The sequence below is a fragment of the Erpetoichthys calabaricus genome, chromosome 2 (genome assembly GCF_900747795.2).
Source record: "Erpetoichthys calabaricus chromosome 2, fErpCal1.3, whole genome shotgun sequence".
Classification (NCBI taxonomy): Eukaryota; Metazoa; Chordata; class Cladistia; order Polypteriformes; family Polypteridae; genus Erpetoichthys; species Erpetoichthys calabaricus.
In genome coordinates this window covers 208941432-208958451 of record NC_041395.2, presented here as the reverse complement: position 1 = coordinate 208958451, position 17020 = coordinate 208941432, and the positions used below count along the sequence as shown (strand labels likewise).

The following is a 17020-nucleotide window of genomic DNA, read 5'->3' as shown; positions in this document are numbered from 1 at the left end:
GGAGGCTGTATAAAGAACAGTTTGAACATCCAGTGAACACCGCATTGCAGTAGTCAATCCTACTAGAGATAAATGCATGAATTAGTTTCTCAGAATCCTGTTTATTTGAAAAAGCGCCTTAATTTCCTAACATTTTTAAGATGGAAGAAACATGTTTTGGACAACTTTGTAATATGCGCTTTAAATGACATGCTAGGAGTCAAAGATAACTCCTAGATTGCGGGCTGATTCAGTAAAATTGACTGGGATTCCCACTGAGTTAAATGATGACAAAATATTGTTGTGATCAGCATCATTCCCTCCAACAATTAACATCTCTGTTTTATCTGTATTTAAAGACAAGTAGTTCTTATTCATCCACTCCTTTAATTCACTAACACAACTAATTAAAGACAACATTGGAGAAACTTCATTTGATTTAAATGAAAGGTACAACTGGGTGTCATCTGCATACGAGTGAAAATTAACATTATGTTTCCTAATGATAGATCCCAGTGGAAGCATGTACAGTGAAAACAGTAAAGGTCCCAGTACTGAGCCCTGCGGGACACCATATTGAACTTCTGTGTATAATGATGGAGTACTGTCAGCACATTTCTGTACATATTGGAATCGATTTGATAAGTAAGAACTAAACCAAGCGAGCACGGTGCCTGTAAGCCCAACATCATTTTCTAGCCTGTGCAGTAAAATAGAATGGTCGATGGTGTCAAACGCTGCACTTAAGTCCAACAACATAATTACAGTGGAGTTTCCTTCATCAGAGGATATCAGAATGTCATTTACAACCTGTGTTAGTGCCGTTTCTGTACTATGACCAGTGCGAAAACCAGACTGGAATTTCTCAAATAAATTGTAATGCATAAGGTGTGTCTGAAGCTGACTGGCGACTACTTTTTCTAGTATTTTAGAGAGAAACGGTAAATTTGAAATAGGCCTATAATTATTTAGTATATGTGGGTCAAGGTCTGACTTTTTAAGTAATGGTTTAATGACTGACACTTTTAGTGCATCAGGTACTGTGCCATGCAATAATGAACTATTGATAATGTTTAGGATAGGCGCTGCAAGAACATCCATTGCACTTTTTACTAGTTTTGTTGGCACTGGATCTAGGGAACAAGTAGTGGGCTTCATTTTAGAAATTAAACTTAAGACTTCCTGCTCAGTTACAGGATTAAAATTACCAAAGTGCTGAGTGCAACGTGAGACAGGGTCTGCTAAGCTAGTATTTGGTTTGTACTGTGATGCAGAGATCTGGGATCTTATATTTTTAATTTTCTCATTGAAGAAGTTCATAAAGTCTGTACTGCTAATGTCTGTTGATATTTTGCACTGTTGATCTGAATTTCCATTTGTTAATTTAGCCACTGTTCTAAACAGTGCCTGAGGATTTTTATTATTGCTATCTATTAATGTAGAATAATATTCTGACTGAGCTTTAAAGAGGGCTTTTTTATATTTATTAACACTCTCTGTCCATGCAATTTGAAAGACCTGTAGCTTTGTTGTTCTCCATCTGCGTTCCAGTTTTCAACACTCTAATTTAAGAGCTCGAGTGTTTTCATTAAACCAGGGAGAGTTTCTATGTGCTTTGATCACTTTTGTTTTAAGGGGTGCCACTGTGTCCAGAGCATCTCTCAAGGTCACATTATAATGTGATGTTAGCTGATCTAAATTGTTTTCCGTGTTTACATTTGATGTTAACTGATCTAAATGGTTCTCCACAATTACACTCGACTTACTCAAAGTATCTATAAATTTTGGAGCAGAATTACAATCTAGATGTCGCACTGTCTTTGTTTTAATCTGGGAGTGTGTTGGCAAGGGCAGGACTAAATCAAATGTAATTAAGTAGTGATCAGAAATAACTTCATTTAATGGAGTAATATTAAATTTTGAATTTCAACTTTGTAAGTTATAATTAAATCTAATGTGTGGTTATGATTATGAGTTGGACCTTTGACATTCTGACAAAATCCTACTGAATTTAACAAATAAGTAAAACATTTGCTAAAAGTGTCAGTTTCCACATCAATGTGTACATTAAAATGTCCCATCAGTACTACGTGATCATAATTTATAGCCAAGTCAGATAGAAGGTTGCTAAATTCAGACATGAACAATGAATACGGCCCTGGTGGTCTGTAGACTAGCACTATAATTGTGTTGGAATCTGTTTTAATATTTAAAATGAATGCTTCAAAGGATGTAAAGTTGCCTAAATTTTTAGAAGTGATTTGCATTTTGTTACAATGAATTATTCCAAGGCCCCCTCCTCGACCTAAATCTCTAGACTTATGAAGGAACGAGTATCCATCTGGTGACGCCTCAGCTAGGGGGACAGTGTCACATTTACTAAGCCAGGTTTCGGTGAGAAGACACAGATCAGATTTTGTACTTAATATAATATCATTTACCAAAACATCTTTAGTGCCAATAGAGCGAATGTTCAATAAGCAGCATTTAAAACTGTATGCTTCTTTCTGAATTGGTGATATACTTTTTGTTTTAATTTGTAGTAAATTTCTATTACAGATGCCCCTGGTGGAGGGTCTGGTTTTATCCCTTGGTCTAATTATACACCTTATTTTTTGGTTATCAATTAATTTAAGGTTTGTATCAAGACTAAATTTACTGGATGCCCCAAGACAAGGATTATGGGTAACAGCTTCAGGAAAGTAACAGGTGGGATAAACAACAGCCTGTGATTTAAGATCACATTACTGCGGCCTGGATGGTGCTCTAATCAGTCAACCAGGCAGTTTTGCTGCCATATTTTGGGATAATACATAAGATCCCCTCCAGTTAGGATGAAGACCATCTCTTCTGAAAAATCCAGGCCTTTCCCAAAAATCATCCCAATTGTACACAAACGCTATGCTTTTGTTTGCACACCAGGATCACCCTTCCCTTTCTAGATAGGAATGACAAGTCCCATTTTTCCAGTCAGTTTGGATGATGCCAGTCTCCCAAATGGAAGCAAAGTTTGCTTGCAATGCCAGGATGACAGCCTTACCACCAGCCTGGATAAGTTCACCCCGGATACCACAGATCCCTGCAGCCTTTCCCCTCCTCAGCTGGTTCACTACCTGTGCAATCTCAGTGAGATTGGGTGGTTCACAGCTAATTGGAGGATCAGTCTCAAGAACCGTGGACCCAGGGATATCCAACATCCTAGCCGGAGGTTCAGCTTTGAACAACTGCTCAAAGTAGCCAGCCCAGCAGGTCACAACTACAGTGTCATCCGTAAGGACCATTCCATCAGCTGCCCTGACTGCAACTCTCCGAGGAACAGGTTCGGATGTGTTTAATACTTCGATTCTTCTATAAGCAGAGGATGTAGGTCGCTAGACCACAGATGGTGTGTCACCTGCTCACAGATTCCTCTAACAAACGCCTCTTTATCTGCCCTCAGGACTCCTCTGGTCATGGGTGACTTCAAATGAGTGTCTGCTTATTACTGCAAGAGCTAAACTTAAAAGACGTGGTGAGGCAGCCTTCTGCTGTTATGCACCTTAAATCTGGAATAGATCGCCAGTAGGAATTCACCAGGCTAATACAGTAGAGCACTTTAAAAACAGCTAAAACACATTACTTTAACATGGGTTTCTCATAGCTTCATTTTAGTTTAATCCTGATGCTCTGTATATTCTATTAATTATCATTATCATTCATGGTGGCTCCAAAATCCGTACTAATCCCTACTTTCTCTGCTGTTCTTTTTCTGGTTTTCTGTAGTGGTGATCTGAGCCACCACCACCTGATCAAAAAGCACGGTGATGTCCCTACATTGATGAAGGTAAAGGCCAGAAGTTCACATGACCGCCATCATCAAGTTCTTCCATGTGAACCCTGAATACAATGAGGACTGATTGAGGTCATTTATGTTAGGTAGAATGCCTAGAGAAGGCTGGGTGGTCTCGTGGCCTCGGAACCCCTGCAGATTTTGTTTTTTTTTTTTCTCCAGCCGACTGGAGTTTTTTTTGTTTTTTCTGTCCTCCCTGGCCATTGGACCTTACTTTTATTCTATGTTAATTAGTGTTGCCTAATTTTATTTTCTTATATATTTTTTCTTTTTTCTCTTTCTTCATTCTGTAAAGCACTTTGAGCTACATCATTTATATGAAAATGTGCTATATAAATAAATGTTGTTGTTGTTGGTGGTGTTGTTGTTGTAGATTTCATTGTGAATTTTAATGTTTTTCACACTTCTCCCATCAGTGTGCTACAGTCAAATTATAATCATCTTATTATTTTGGGGTGAATTATTGTTCAGGGACTGGAAGAAGAAGAGACTGAATAGAGTGGAAATAATAATAATAATTCATTACATTAATGACATTTTATGTCTTCAGATGAGACTTAATTTGGCCTGAGAACAATAACAGAAGTGTTAGTAGAGTGAAATTATGACCCTTTCATCCAACCTGCCTGTGACTATTGAAACTGGTCCACATAAGGCACTCACCAGTTTCACATGTTTGACAAGCTTTACTAAGTGTTGAATGTTTTCAGAAACTCTAAACTGGTCCAGTGTAACAGAGTGTTTCCTGTGATAGACTGGTGTCCTTACAAAGTTGGTTCCCGCCTTGAGCCCAGTACTTGTGAGATAGGCTCCAAGAATTGTGACCAGTATTGTGAATTAGATTCCTAAGCTGATCGTTACCTGTGTGAAATTGGCAGGTTCTCCGCATATTCCTCCAGGTACTCTTGCCCACATCCCCAAGATGTGCAGAGTATATAATTATTAACTATAAAATGCCCTAATATGACTCAATGTGTGGTTCTGTGAGAGAGCCCTGAGACAGATTGGCACCCCAGTTCCTGTGTTGAGCCTGATGCTGCAGGAACAGGTTCTAGTCTCTTGCATCTGTCTACCAGAATATGTGAGTTTAGAAAACAAATTATTGTTTTCACTACAACAGTCAATGACTTGAAGTGATAACTATACAAATAAAAAAAAGGTGAACAGTTCAGCTTGAGGCTGACATTGTACATGTTTCCTACTGCATTGAACATTAGAGACCTGTACTACATAGGCCACATGTGGCACAGCACTTCAGTGAGCAAACATTCTTTTTATAATAAAGTAATAGCGTTTCAGCCGACAGCTGATTTATGATGATGCTAGCTGTCCAGCCTGCAGAAATTTTTCTTTCGTTCATCATTTCTATGTATGAACCCCATGGCAGATCTGTGGTTGTGAGGGCTAGGGCAGAATTCCAATAATAACAGATCACACATTTTACAAATTATCAAGATTAAAGGCCAAAAGTTCAAAATTCAAAATTTCAATTTAAAGTTCAAATTTTTGTAGTGCGAATAGTAGGGGGCACCAGAGAGGCCCCAAACCACAGACACTCATGACCCAACACAATTCCAGATTCAAAATAAATGATTTTTAATCCAGCCTATTCAATGATAACAATTAACAAGCCAATATACAGACTTTAAGTACTCTCTCTTTCTTTCCCTCTCTTTCTCTCCTCCAGTTCAGTGTCACCTGCTGCCTCCCAACTCTGACTCAATGAGGTATGGCGGCAGGCCCCTTTTAAATTTGACCTGGATGCACTTCCGGTGGCATGTCCTGGCTTGTTTGAAGCTAATTGGAAACAAGGCACTGCCCACAATCATCTCCTAAGGACCCCTACAGGGTTGCGCTTCCAGGCTCCAATTCCCATGCAACTCTATAGGTGTCCAGACTGGGAGTATTGCCAAGGAACACTGTCACCTATTAATTTGGGAGCTGAACTGCTTCCAACTTCCAGATCTCTTCAGTCCATTATTCCTTCCAGTAACCCATCCATGAAAGTTATTATAAGACGTTCCGGATGGGTAATGTCTGGATTCAGGCCATCCTTCCATTACAGCATCCTGGCCTGGAAAGAAATCCTCCTCCATCCTGGCCGGGATGTCTGTCCGTCCTCTTGGGCAATTACACTAGGTTGTTTAAGTACATATGATACTTTAACCCACTTTATAGGATTGTGGGAAGGCAATCTGGTAATAAAACTGAAATGTGGCAACCAACCCTAGTAAGAGCTTGAAGGGACCATATGTTTAAGGGAAAAAAGACACTATTTCAGTAGTCTGCCATGAACTCCATATGTAGTACTTAATGAGTAATTTAAAATAAAATATTTGGGAATTGCAATCTGAGCAGAGACAATAATTTAAGTTTTCTTGTACATTTTTATCTTTTGTGAATTAATTGTGATTTATTAATGTGATTCCAATCTATTGCCTTTTTTAGGATGATAAGACATATTTGTTGTAAACTTCCTGAAGAATGTTTATACTCAAAACAACATTGAATGAAGAATTTGTTATTTTTTGTGGCAAAGGTGATCAATGCTTCAAAACAACTGGCATTGTATTAAAACAATTATTTTATACCTGCGTGTGAAGCATTCAGAGTATTTTTAGTGTTAATAATAATAAATACATAAATTCGAGAATTAAGTTTGGTAGTGACAAGCACCATAGCCGTGATACCCCCTCTTTACACAAAGAATACTTTATTTCCAAGATAAGTGTTCAAATACATAGTTCAATACTTTTTAAAACGTGAAGTACATAAAGTTCACTGATATCAATGCATTATATTATATTATATTATATTATATTATATTATATTATATTATATTATATTATATTGAGGATTACTTGTGTTCTGTTCTGTGTATTGTATTGTATTGATCCCTTTTTCTTTTGTGAATTTCCCATTGGGATTAATAAAGTATCTATCTATCTATCTATCTATCTATCTATCTATCTATCTATCTATCTATCTATCTATCTATCTATCTATCTATCTATCTATCTATCTATCTATCTATCTATCTATCTATCTATCTATCTATCTATCTATCTATCTATCTTTCTTTTTGACACCCACTGCACGCCCAGCCTACCTAGAAAGGGGTCTCTCCTTGAACTGCCTTTCCCAAGGTTTCTTCCATTTTTTCCCTATAAGGGTTTTTTGGGAGTTTTTCCTTGTCTTCTTAGAGAGTCAAGGCTGGGGGGGGCTGTCAAAAGGCAGGGCCTATTAAAGGACATTGCGGCACTTTTTGTGTGATTTTGGGCTATACAAAAATAAATTGTATTGTACTGTATTGTATACATATCATTCTAAGGTAACAAAATACAAGAGAGTAGATAGAAAAAGTTAAGAAATATGAGATGACTGGATTAGATTTAAATAAACACATTATATTCAAAGTGTACTGTTTTTTTTCAAATAGATTTTTTACTTAAAGATAGAGTTATTGAATCTTAGAAATATTTTATTTACTTCATAAATATTGTAAACCGAGGTTTTCTATTATTGAGTTAGAATTTATGAATGTGCAATTTTCCTAAAAGTGAAAGCAAATCTTTCATCATACTCTTGATGCTCGCACCCACCAATCCCTCGCTTCTTTCAACTCTGGGAAATCTTACTCTAGGCCTCAGGGGCGGGCATTCTTAAGTTAAATAAGTTGATTGGTTAAGAAACCAGAGTGACCTTTACAGTATCCAATGAATATAGTTTTTAAAGTAACTGTTTGTTTCCAGGCAACGCAAGACGCTGGTTTCGCAAGAATTATTGGCTCTGTTGACTATGGTTTGAAGGTAACTATAAAGATGATGGTTAAACAAAATGAGAAATGAACTAAATAAAAAACAAAAACTGTCGTTTTTGACCTAGCGAACTTTATTTTTTTTCGCTAAAGTTGTTTAATTGACATGTACGGTATTACGACCGTGTTTGTTGGACTACGAATTTTAAGTAGCAGCGTGAAGAAGAAAGACTTCATACCAACACCTTGCACGTTTAATTGTCTTGTTTTATAGTTGTTTTACATTATTGTTTACGACACTATATCAACAGTTTTTTTGAATGTCATGTATCGGTGTATTTATTGTCAAGGCAGTGATCATTAATATTTCCTGAAGGGAGTTTTTTTTTTTTGCTCTCGCGTAATTCGCAACGTAAAAGACAAGTGAATAGACTATTGTTTTATTTTTTTAATGTAGTATAACCTATTGCCTTAAAATAAACATTCTGCTTAGCACTGTTGTATAGTAATGATTTATAGGAACAGGTGTGCAATAAATGTTCACTATGGCAGTTTAATGTAAGGAGGATTACGGCAAGTGATTTAATTTTGCTCACCATTTCTAGATTGTCCGTTCTCTAACAAGAGATTATAAAACCGAAGAACGCATTTGGCTAAAAAGTCAAAAAATGATAATCCGTTAATACACGCTAACACAACACACAAGTATTATGTGTAAGCAAACGCCAAAATCTTTCCACAACAATTATCTAATTCATCTTTCAAGTTTGTAAAACCTAACTTTGTTTATCACGTAAAAATTAACTATTTCACACTGTGCTCTGAACGACCAGCAGGGCGCATCATAGCCGCTAGTGTATACTCGGATTTATTTCCATTCTTTAGTTCATTTTCACAATGCAATACTGTACGTAAATTTTGGGAGGACCTTCCCAATGGATACATTGCAACATTGCAGTAGCTTTCAATTGTTAAGGCATTCAGAAGTTACAGAGAAACGTCTAAAAAATGGAACCAATACATACTATGGAGCCTGTTGAACAGCTAATCCAATAGTTAACTAGATGTACTGTAGGTTCAAATGTCAGAGAACTGTCAGAGATTTATGTTCTACTGAGAAAGAACAAACCACATGTACAGTCATAAATTCTGTTTCGTGTTTAGTTAAGTCCAGGCAGACATTTATTTTGATTTTGTTCTTGTGTTATATTTTAATTCAAGTATACTTCATATATATTAATAGTATTATTGCTACTACTTGGCTTACAGTTACTTCATGCTACCCATATCTGTAAGCACTGTGACTGTTTTGGGATGGTGTGGAAAAGCTGTTATAGGATGGCTGTCACACAAAGCAAAATACATAACTTCTGTAGCATATGTCTGCAAAATTCCTAATTTAAAAATTTGTCTCAAATGAGCTTCGCATCAGATAAGATGTTAAAATTACTTACATTAAATATAGCTATGCATTTTGGTAGATATTTTTGCGTAAAAAGTGTTTAACGTTATATCCTACTTTTCAGATTAATACAATACACTCTTTTGTTGACATGTAGAGAAAATGCAGCTAGAAAAATGTTAACTTGAATGTTAACTTGAATGGTATGCACTGCTGTGAAACACTGGGTTCAAATCCCTGATCAGTCACTCTCTGTGGAGTATGCACATTCTCTCCATGAAAGTTCTTCTGGTATTTATGCTATCATTAAACATCACTGATTCATGTGATTTATGTTTGTTAGTGAATACAGACTAGCTTTATACAAGTAAGCCCGCGATTCGCTAGCGAATCGGAAATCCAAGAATGGCAATTAGTTTCTGTTACGTCCGATATCTGGATGGATGACATATCATGGAGGGTGGGTACGTCTGGGGAAATGTCATTTAATTCCATAAGCATGTCTGTACTAAAGCGGTCTCATTTTGTGGAGACATGATTCCGTCGCCTTTGCTGACACCGACTGCTGGCAGAGTGGAGCACAGTAAGTTTAGTTTACAGGTTGTGGTGTTCGTGTGCCAGCCACTGAGTGTGGGAAGCCGCTGGGTTAGAGTCTGTGACCGTTATGTGATCTATATTACTGGCACAGTGGATTAGAGCAAGTGCAGCTCACAGGTTGTGTGGTTGGGCGCCACCTACTGACTCTGGGAAGCCGCTGCGTTTTGGGAAGCCGCTGCGTTTGACTCTGGGGCAGGCGCCACGGCGCATTACGTTGTGTTATTTGGGTGCCACCTACTGACTCTGGGAAGCCGCCACGTTTTGGGAAGTCGCTGCGTTTGACTCTGGGGCGGGCGCCGCCGCGTTTTGGGACGCCGCTGCGTTTGACTCTGGACTCTGGTTTGGGCGCCAAACTGAATGACCGTTATGTGATCTACATTACTGGCACAGTGGATTAGAGCAAGTCTAGTTTACAGGTGGTGTTGTTTGGGCGCCACCTACTGACTCTGGGAATCTGCCACGTTTTGGGAAGCTGCTGCGTTTGACTGTACAGGTTGTGTTTTTTGGGCGCTCAGAGGTTGTGTTGTTCGGGCACCACCTACTGACTCTGGGAAGCCGCCGCGTTTTATAAAGCCGCTGCGTTTGACTCTGGACTCTGGGGCGGGCGCCAAGGCCGCAGTGCGCATGCGCCTCGGTGCGTCCACCGTGCATATATTAACTGTGGTTTAGTAAGATGGTTTTGTAAGATAGATAAGTAAGTGTTTTAGTGTGTGTGCTCTGAGGTAGAATGGCATTATATCAAGGGTGGTTGCTGAACTGTTCCCATTGCTGCTGGATCCTGACCTGGAATTTGATAAATAGAAGATAACATTTTTAATAGGCCCTCTTACTGTAGAATTCAACTAATTAATAAAATAATAGTAATACATTTTAATATAGCGCATTTCTTATATTGAATTTGTGTTAAACACAAAAGTTACAATATCAGTTACCTTTAGTAATATATAAAAGAGGAAAAATATGCTACACTAGCAATATGTTATAGAGGAGGAGAGAGAGATGTTGCGAGCATCCACTAATACAGCGCGTTGCTGCACCCACCACATGAAAAAAACCACATCAGGATCCCAAATTAGGACCTGAACACAGATGTGCAACAGGTGACATCTCAGCACCACACTAGTTTGAATGGAATGGAATAATGTGAGGTTTTTTCCCCCGAGTTTTCCCTGCAAATTGGAGGACCTGCTTGCAGGACAATATGTTATTGAATCAATAATAATATAATATATAGAGCTTAATGTGTGTATTTGTGTGTGTATTTATCTTTTATAAATTTCCACACCGTTGATTCAGTCTCCGACAAATTTTGCGCAAATTCTCCAATTGATAAGGGGAACACTATAAGCTAGGTTTCAAATAAAAATTTAGTTGGTGCCCCTGCCCCGAGCAGTGCTGAGTATTCTTGCTTGTTTTTGTCCAGACAAAATAGGTTGGTACTCCTGCTTATAATAGATAAATAATAATAATAATAATAATAACTTTCAAAAAACAAAGTATACAGAGTAAATGGAAAGTTTCTAAAACCATGCAAAAGTTCGCTGATGACACTGCTATCGTGGGCTGCATCAGGAGTGAGCAGGAGGAGGATTATAGGGACCTAATCAATGACTTTGTTAAATGGTGCGACTCAAACCACCTACACCTGAACACCAGCAAAACCAAGGAGCTGGTGCTGGATTTTAGGAGGCCCAGACCCCTCATGGACCCCGTGATCATCAGAGGTGACTGTGTGCAGATGGTGCAGACCTATAAATACCTGGGAGAGCAGCTGGATGATAAATTAGACTGGACTGCCAATACTGATGCTCTGTGTAAGAAAGGACAGAGCTGGTTATACTTCCTTAGAAGGCTGGCATCCTTCAACATCTGCAATAAGATGCTGCAGATGTTCTATCAGACGGTTGTGGCGAGCACCCTCTTCTACGCGGTGGTGTGCTGGGGGGGGCAGCATTAAGAAGAAAGACGCCTCACGCCTGGACAAACTGGTGAGGAAGGCAGGCTCTATTGTAGGCATGGAGCTAGACAGTTTGACATCTGTGGCAGAGCGACGGGCGCTCAGCAGGCTCCTATCAATTATGGAAAATCCATTGCATCCACTAAACAGTGTCATCTCTAGACAGAGGAGCAGCTTCAGCGACAGACTGCTGTCACTGTCCTGCTCCACTGACAGACTGAGGAGATCGTTCCTCCCCCAAACTATGCGACTCTTCAATTTCACCCGGGGGGGGTAAACATTAACATTATATAAAGTTATTGTCTGTTTTTTCCTGCATTATTATCAATCTTTAATTTAATATTGTTTTTTGTATCAGTAAGGTGCATGCTGGAGTATGTGAATTTCCCCTTGGGATTAATAAAGTATCTATCTATCTATCTATCTATCTATCTATCTATCTATCTATCTATCTATCTATCTATCTATCTATCTATCTATCTATCTATCTATCTATCTATCTATCTATCTATCTATCTAATATGATAATATGAAAATTATATTAGTTATAAAAAATAGAAAAGTGATTAACACTTAAGTTCACTATTAATAAAGACACTGAGCAGTGAAGTTTTTTGGAATTCTATACATTAGCAGCTGATCAAACATGAAACATTCATTATCACGCTATGCAGTCATTTTTAAATTACTTAACACCACAACCCAATGATTTCTCTGTTTATATTTGGAGATGCAGCACAAATGACCTTTGTTATACAACATAATGCTTTTGGATTGCCAGAACCAGCCAGACACATTGTCTTTAATGCCAGTGCTTATCTCCCACAGTGTGATCCGGAAGGTAGAAATGGGGAGAAAAGTGGAAAAAGTCCTTAAAGATAAGGGGGAGAAGGGGGCTCCTGTTAGTGAAGAGGATGGCACCAGGACTGCAGGTAAGCCATCATTATTTTCTACATTGTACACACATTTTAGTTTTCATTTCTAAACAAACATGAATTGGGATACACTACACCTTATGTCAGGTACAATGTGTTGTTATGAATGCGAGCATTGTGTTCTCTGTTTTAAAGCTAATCTAGATTGTTTGTGATGTATGTCTTGTTGAAAATTTCCATTTTCTAAGGAATGATACTGTAGTTGAATAACAGGTGAATGTTCTCTGGTTTACTGAAGGCACAAACTATTCAACAATGATTTATTGTCTGTTGCAAAATATGCAAATGATTATTTTATCAATTCATCATGCAAACCCGAAAACTGTGTCTAATGTTTTTAATATTTATTCTATTCTGAATTTTTGTTAATTAGGAAGACCCAGTTAACAAAAACATTTTGGGAAAAATGAACTTGTCCAATATTTTATGTCTATCCTTAGTGATAGTGGAATTTTTGTGGGTTGGAAAGAAGAGAGGAGTGCTGAACTGAAATTAAGAAATTAGAAATTAAATATATTTATCATTCTTGGATTTCCTGTCTTCGCTGTTCTCTGGTTTGGGCTTTAAATATTTTTTAATGACATGTCCATCTTTTTGGATATATTGAATACTGTACTCTTATTTGCATTTTCCCTCCTATGCATTTTTAAAATTTGTGATTACAGTATGTGCCTTAATTTATCTTTATTTTTCCTTTTTTTTTACAGTTAACTTGCCTATAGCAAATTCAGTCTAACAGATCTGGATGAATATAACCAGATTACTTTTTGCTTTCATTTTTGCATTTCCTGCTTTCACTGGCCTCCGAGTTCTTTGAATTATTGCATGTTTTTTTTTTCCTTGGGACTTGTATTAACAATTGGTGGAGGGATTTATTTTTCCTTTTCTCTTCTGTTTTTGCTCTACTGCAGCAAGCAAGCTACAGGAAAAGTCAGCTTTGCAAACCATAGGTAAGAAAAAGGACAGGTATTTCTAAACTACTTAGTTCTCTGACCAATTCTAAGCCAAGGAGAGCAATTTTACTTTACCTACAGTATAAAGAGGCATGGTGACAGTGATTAGTGCTACTTCTGCATCACACCTCCAGAGTCTTACCAGATTTGTATCTTGAGTCCAGTCAGTGTCTGTGTGGAATTTACATATACTGTTGATGTAGACCCTCCTTCAGCCTCCCATGTCCTAAAGACATCTAAGGTTGGTTGTTTTTTTCCCAAATACTGTTGGAATAGACTTTAGCATTGCTGAAGAGAATAAAGCAGATTTAATAATAGATGGATAGATGAGATCTAGAGTATTATACTGACTGTCCTGCTCTAACTTTTTAATTAAATTAAGATTCTTAAACAGCTACAGTATGATAAAGGACTTGTATTTGTTTATTTTATTGCCACATTGTAATGGAAGATAACATGAGACTGTCTTCTTTTTTTGGTTAAGTATTTAGTTTCCTGACCCTTGCTCAGTTTCATTTATTGATCCTGATAGTATTCATAGTATATTTTTCATCAACCTTTTTTTTCTAGAAGACTACCAATGCACTGGAATCTTGGAGAATGATTTTCCTGAACTATGTAATCTTATTGACATGAAGGAGTTCCCCTTAGTGACCCCACGACCCCGTCCGACTGTCACATCAGCTACTGATAAAAGTGTTCTAGGTGTGTTAGAATACTCACTATTATTGCTTAAAGCATTATATGTGCAAATTTTTAAATACTGCCCTGTTAAATATGCTTTAAATAGAAATATCAGAAACACTGCAGTTGTTTTATTTTCTTGTTTTCTTTAGAGGAAGGTCAGTCACAAACAAGTTTACTTGGAAGCCCGGCAAGTCCTTCAGACAGTTTCTTATATTTTAGACCCCGTTTGCAAGTGGAACTGGAGTCTGATGATCCCAAATCTGTACGAGAAGTGCACATCAGAGGTATTTAAATAAATGTATATGAGAGAAAAAATCTGATGTATTCAGTGCATGACTTTCCCCCACATAAAATGTCATTTGAGCATTGAATTGTTTTGTTATGTGGAATTAAATGAAAGAATCATATCTTGCTAAAACTGATGTTTTTCTTTCCCAGTTTTGTTGCCAGTGAGGCACAAATGTCCACAAAAATCATAATCTTTCTAGAGCAAAATCAACTGTAGAAGTGTGGCCAAAAATTAATAGGACTGTAGAATTTTTACAATGCCAATAAATGTTTATATTTCATTTTGTTTGAGTTATAGTTTTTGAGATGTCATGTCTGCAAAAATACTCAGATATCAAATCATTTTCAGGGGTGTTCATGTCTACAGATACTTGGCTATTGAATCATTTTCAGAAGTATCTAAAACATTAAACACACTGACAGCTTGAAGCTGAAATTTCAGCCATCTCAAAAATGTTCATGTAATGTATACTATATATGTAGGCAAAGTTAAAAAATATACTGTAAGTATAAAAGTATGCTCAATATGAAAGGTGTTTCTGCTATATCCTATTCAGTGACAAAAATACTTACTGCTAGACATTATCATTTAAGACTAGGTCAGATATTCTAAATCTTGGTATTGAAGTTTTGACTAATGCCTAAATTATGTATCAATGTCAAATCTTAACTGATTGTGAATTAATTAGTAATCTTTTTCTAGCTATGCAACCTCAGACATTATTAGTGGTACAGATTATACCACTGTATAAATAAATGTAATTTTATTTCACAAAATTATGTAACATTTATTTGTTGTTAATGTGCTTGGTAAGACCTGTAGACTTTAATTGCTTCCCTTTTTTTATAAACCATTTACAAAAAACTGCTCTGCACATAGCTAAGTAGCACAGTGAAGTAAATTACTGCTTTCCTTCCTGCGTGGGCAGTGCTTTGAGTAGTGAGAAAAGAGCTATATATATGTAAAGAATTATTATTATTGTAATTTACACCTGTATGCTTGAAAAAAGTATTTTAAATAAAATAAAAGAGAAAGGAATGGTATTAATAGATAGATAGATAGATAGATAGATAGATAGATAGATAGATAGATAGATAGATAGATAGATAGATAGATAGATAGATAGATAGATAGATACTTTATTAATCCCAAAGGGAAATTCACAAATAATGCCTTGATTTTCACATATTTTATTGATTTTCTTTGTGTACGTCAGTAGAATATTCATTTAATGCAAGAAATGCAATGGAAACATGCTATTATATTTCCTTAAAAAATTAAAAGTGTATTTTTATCAACTACTGAAACAATTAGATTATATAACCTTTTTAATACAGGGACTAATGTGTGAGAGTGTTCCAGAATTTTACATCTAGTCTGTATGGTGTTGCATATATTTATGTATCCTGAGCTCTTTTCTGATTACACTGTTGTCTTTTTTTTTTACTTGTGTACAAATAAAACTAATGACTTCCTTACTTACAACATATTCCAAATTGTATGCTGTTAGAACATCCTAGATCAAGGTACCTACTGAGTTTCTCCCTTGCCTTTGTTTCCTAATGATGTGGTGCTTTTTCCATTTTGTATTTGGAAACCTACTATCTGGGTTTCAGTTATGCACCTTAGGAACCTGGGGCCTCATGCATAACGCCGTGCGTAGAATTCGCACTATAACATGACGTAAGCACAAAAGCCAAAATGTGCTTACGCACAGAAAAATCCAGATGCAGGAATCTGTGCGTACGCAAACTTCCACATTCTTCCGCTACATAAATCCCGATCAGCGTGAAAAGAAACGCTCGTGCACACGCCTGCTGTCCCGCCCCAACTCCTCCCTGAATTACACATCTTTGAATATGCAAAGCAATATAAATAGCCCTTAAGCTCAGTGTTCTGTGAAAAGACAATGGCAAAAGCCAGAGGGAAAATGGAAGAATTTCAGCGAATACCAAGTGGAGGCAAGGAAAAACGTACTATTTGTTGGTTTAAACAGTGATATAAACAACAAAAGGAAGCTAATCGACTGACATAGCGTGTCGTAGAAACTAGAAGCTCAAGTTCACAAAGTCGCACAGTGCCCGAAATAAAAAAGAAGTTGTCAGATATCAAAGTCACCGTGAAAAGGCGAGACGTAGCCCACCATCTGAGTGTCATATGAAAGCTTATTAGCTTATTAGTATAAAAAGCACGAAATGTCAACTTCAATCTCGAAATTTCCAATTTAATTACGTAGTTTATTTTGTCATTAAAGTAGAACATCATAAACTTCATCTTAAAATCGTTTGATTAACCAGTTTCTCAAATCACATCGTAATTAAAGTAGCACTTTAAATGCTTTGTTTTGTATGTGTTCTTCTATGTACTCTATGTGTGTGAATCACGTGCTTCTTAAACCGGCTTTTTCTTCCTCCGACAGGACACAGAATCCATTACATTCGTGATATTACAGCTCTCTGAATAACTAAAATACTGAGATGTATACGTGATATCATTTTCATGATGATAGGAGTTAAAGCACGTTATTAAACATGGGAACATGGTGGCGCAGTGATTGTGCGCGACCTTCGATGAAATAATTTATTGCAGCAGTACTCAGGGGCGGCTCTGGGCTCGTGGCGGCCCTGGGCAGAGA

General features: G+C 37.1%; 1 protein-coding gene across 3 annotated transcripts in view; it reads left to right on the top strand.

Moving 5' to 3' along the window:
* Positions 1 to 17020, top strand: part of lrrc71 (leucine rich repeat containing 71) — a 78625-nt gene that overhangs the window by 10667 nt on the left and 50938 nt on the right. The window contains exons 1-5 of one of the 3 annotated variants that reach the window (XM_051923075.1): positions 7560 to 7617; positions 12350 to 12453; positions 13368 to 13406; positions 13980 to 14114; positions 14246 to 14380. In XM_051923075.1, coding sequence (XP_051779035.1) covers positions 12369 to 12453; positions 13368 to 13406; positions 13980 to 14114; positions 14246 to 14380 — 394 coding nt within the window. In that variant the 5' untranslated portion in view covers positions 7560 to 7617; positions 12350 to 12368. Of the gene's footprint in view, positions 1 to 7559; positions 7618 to 12349; positions 12454 to 13367; positions 13407 to 13979; positions 14115 to 14245; positions 14381 to 17020 lie in introns of those variants that run through there. The other 2 variants (XM_028795087.2, XM_051923076.1) reach the window with 2 other exon arrangements.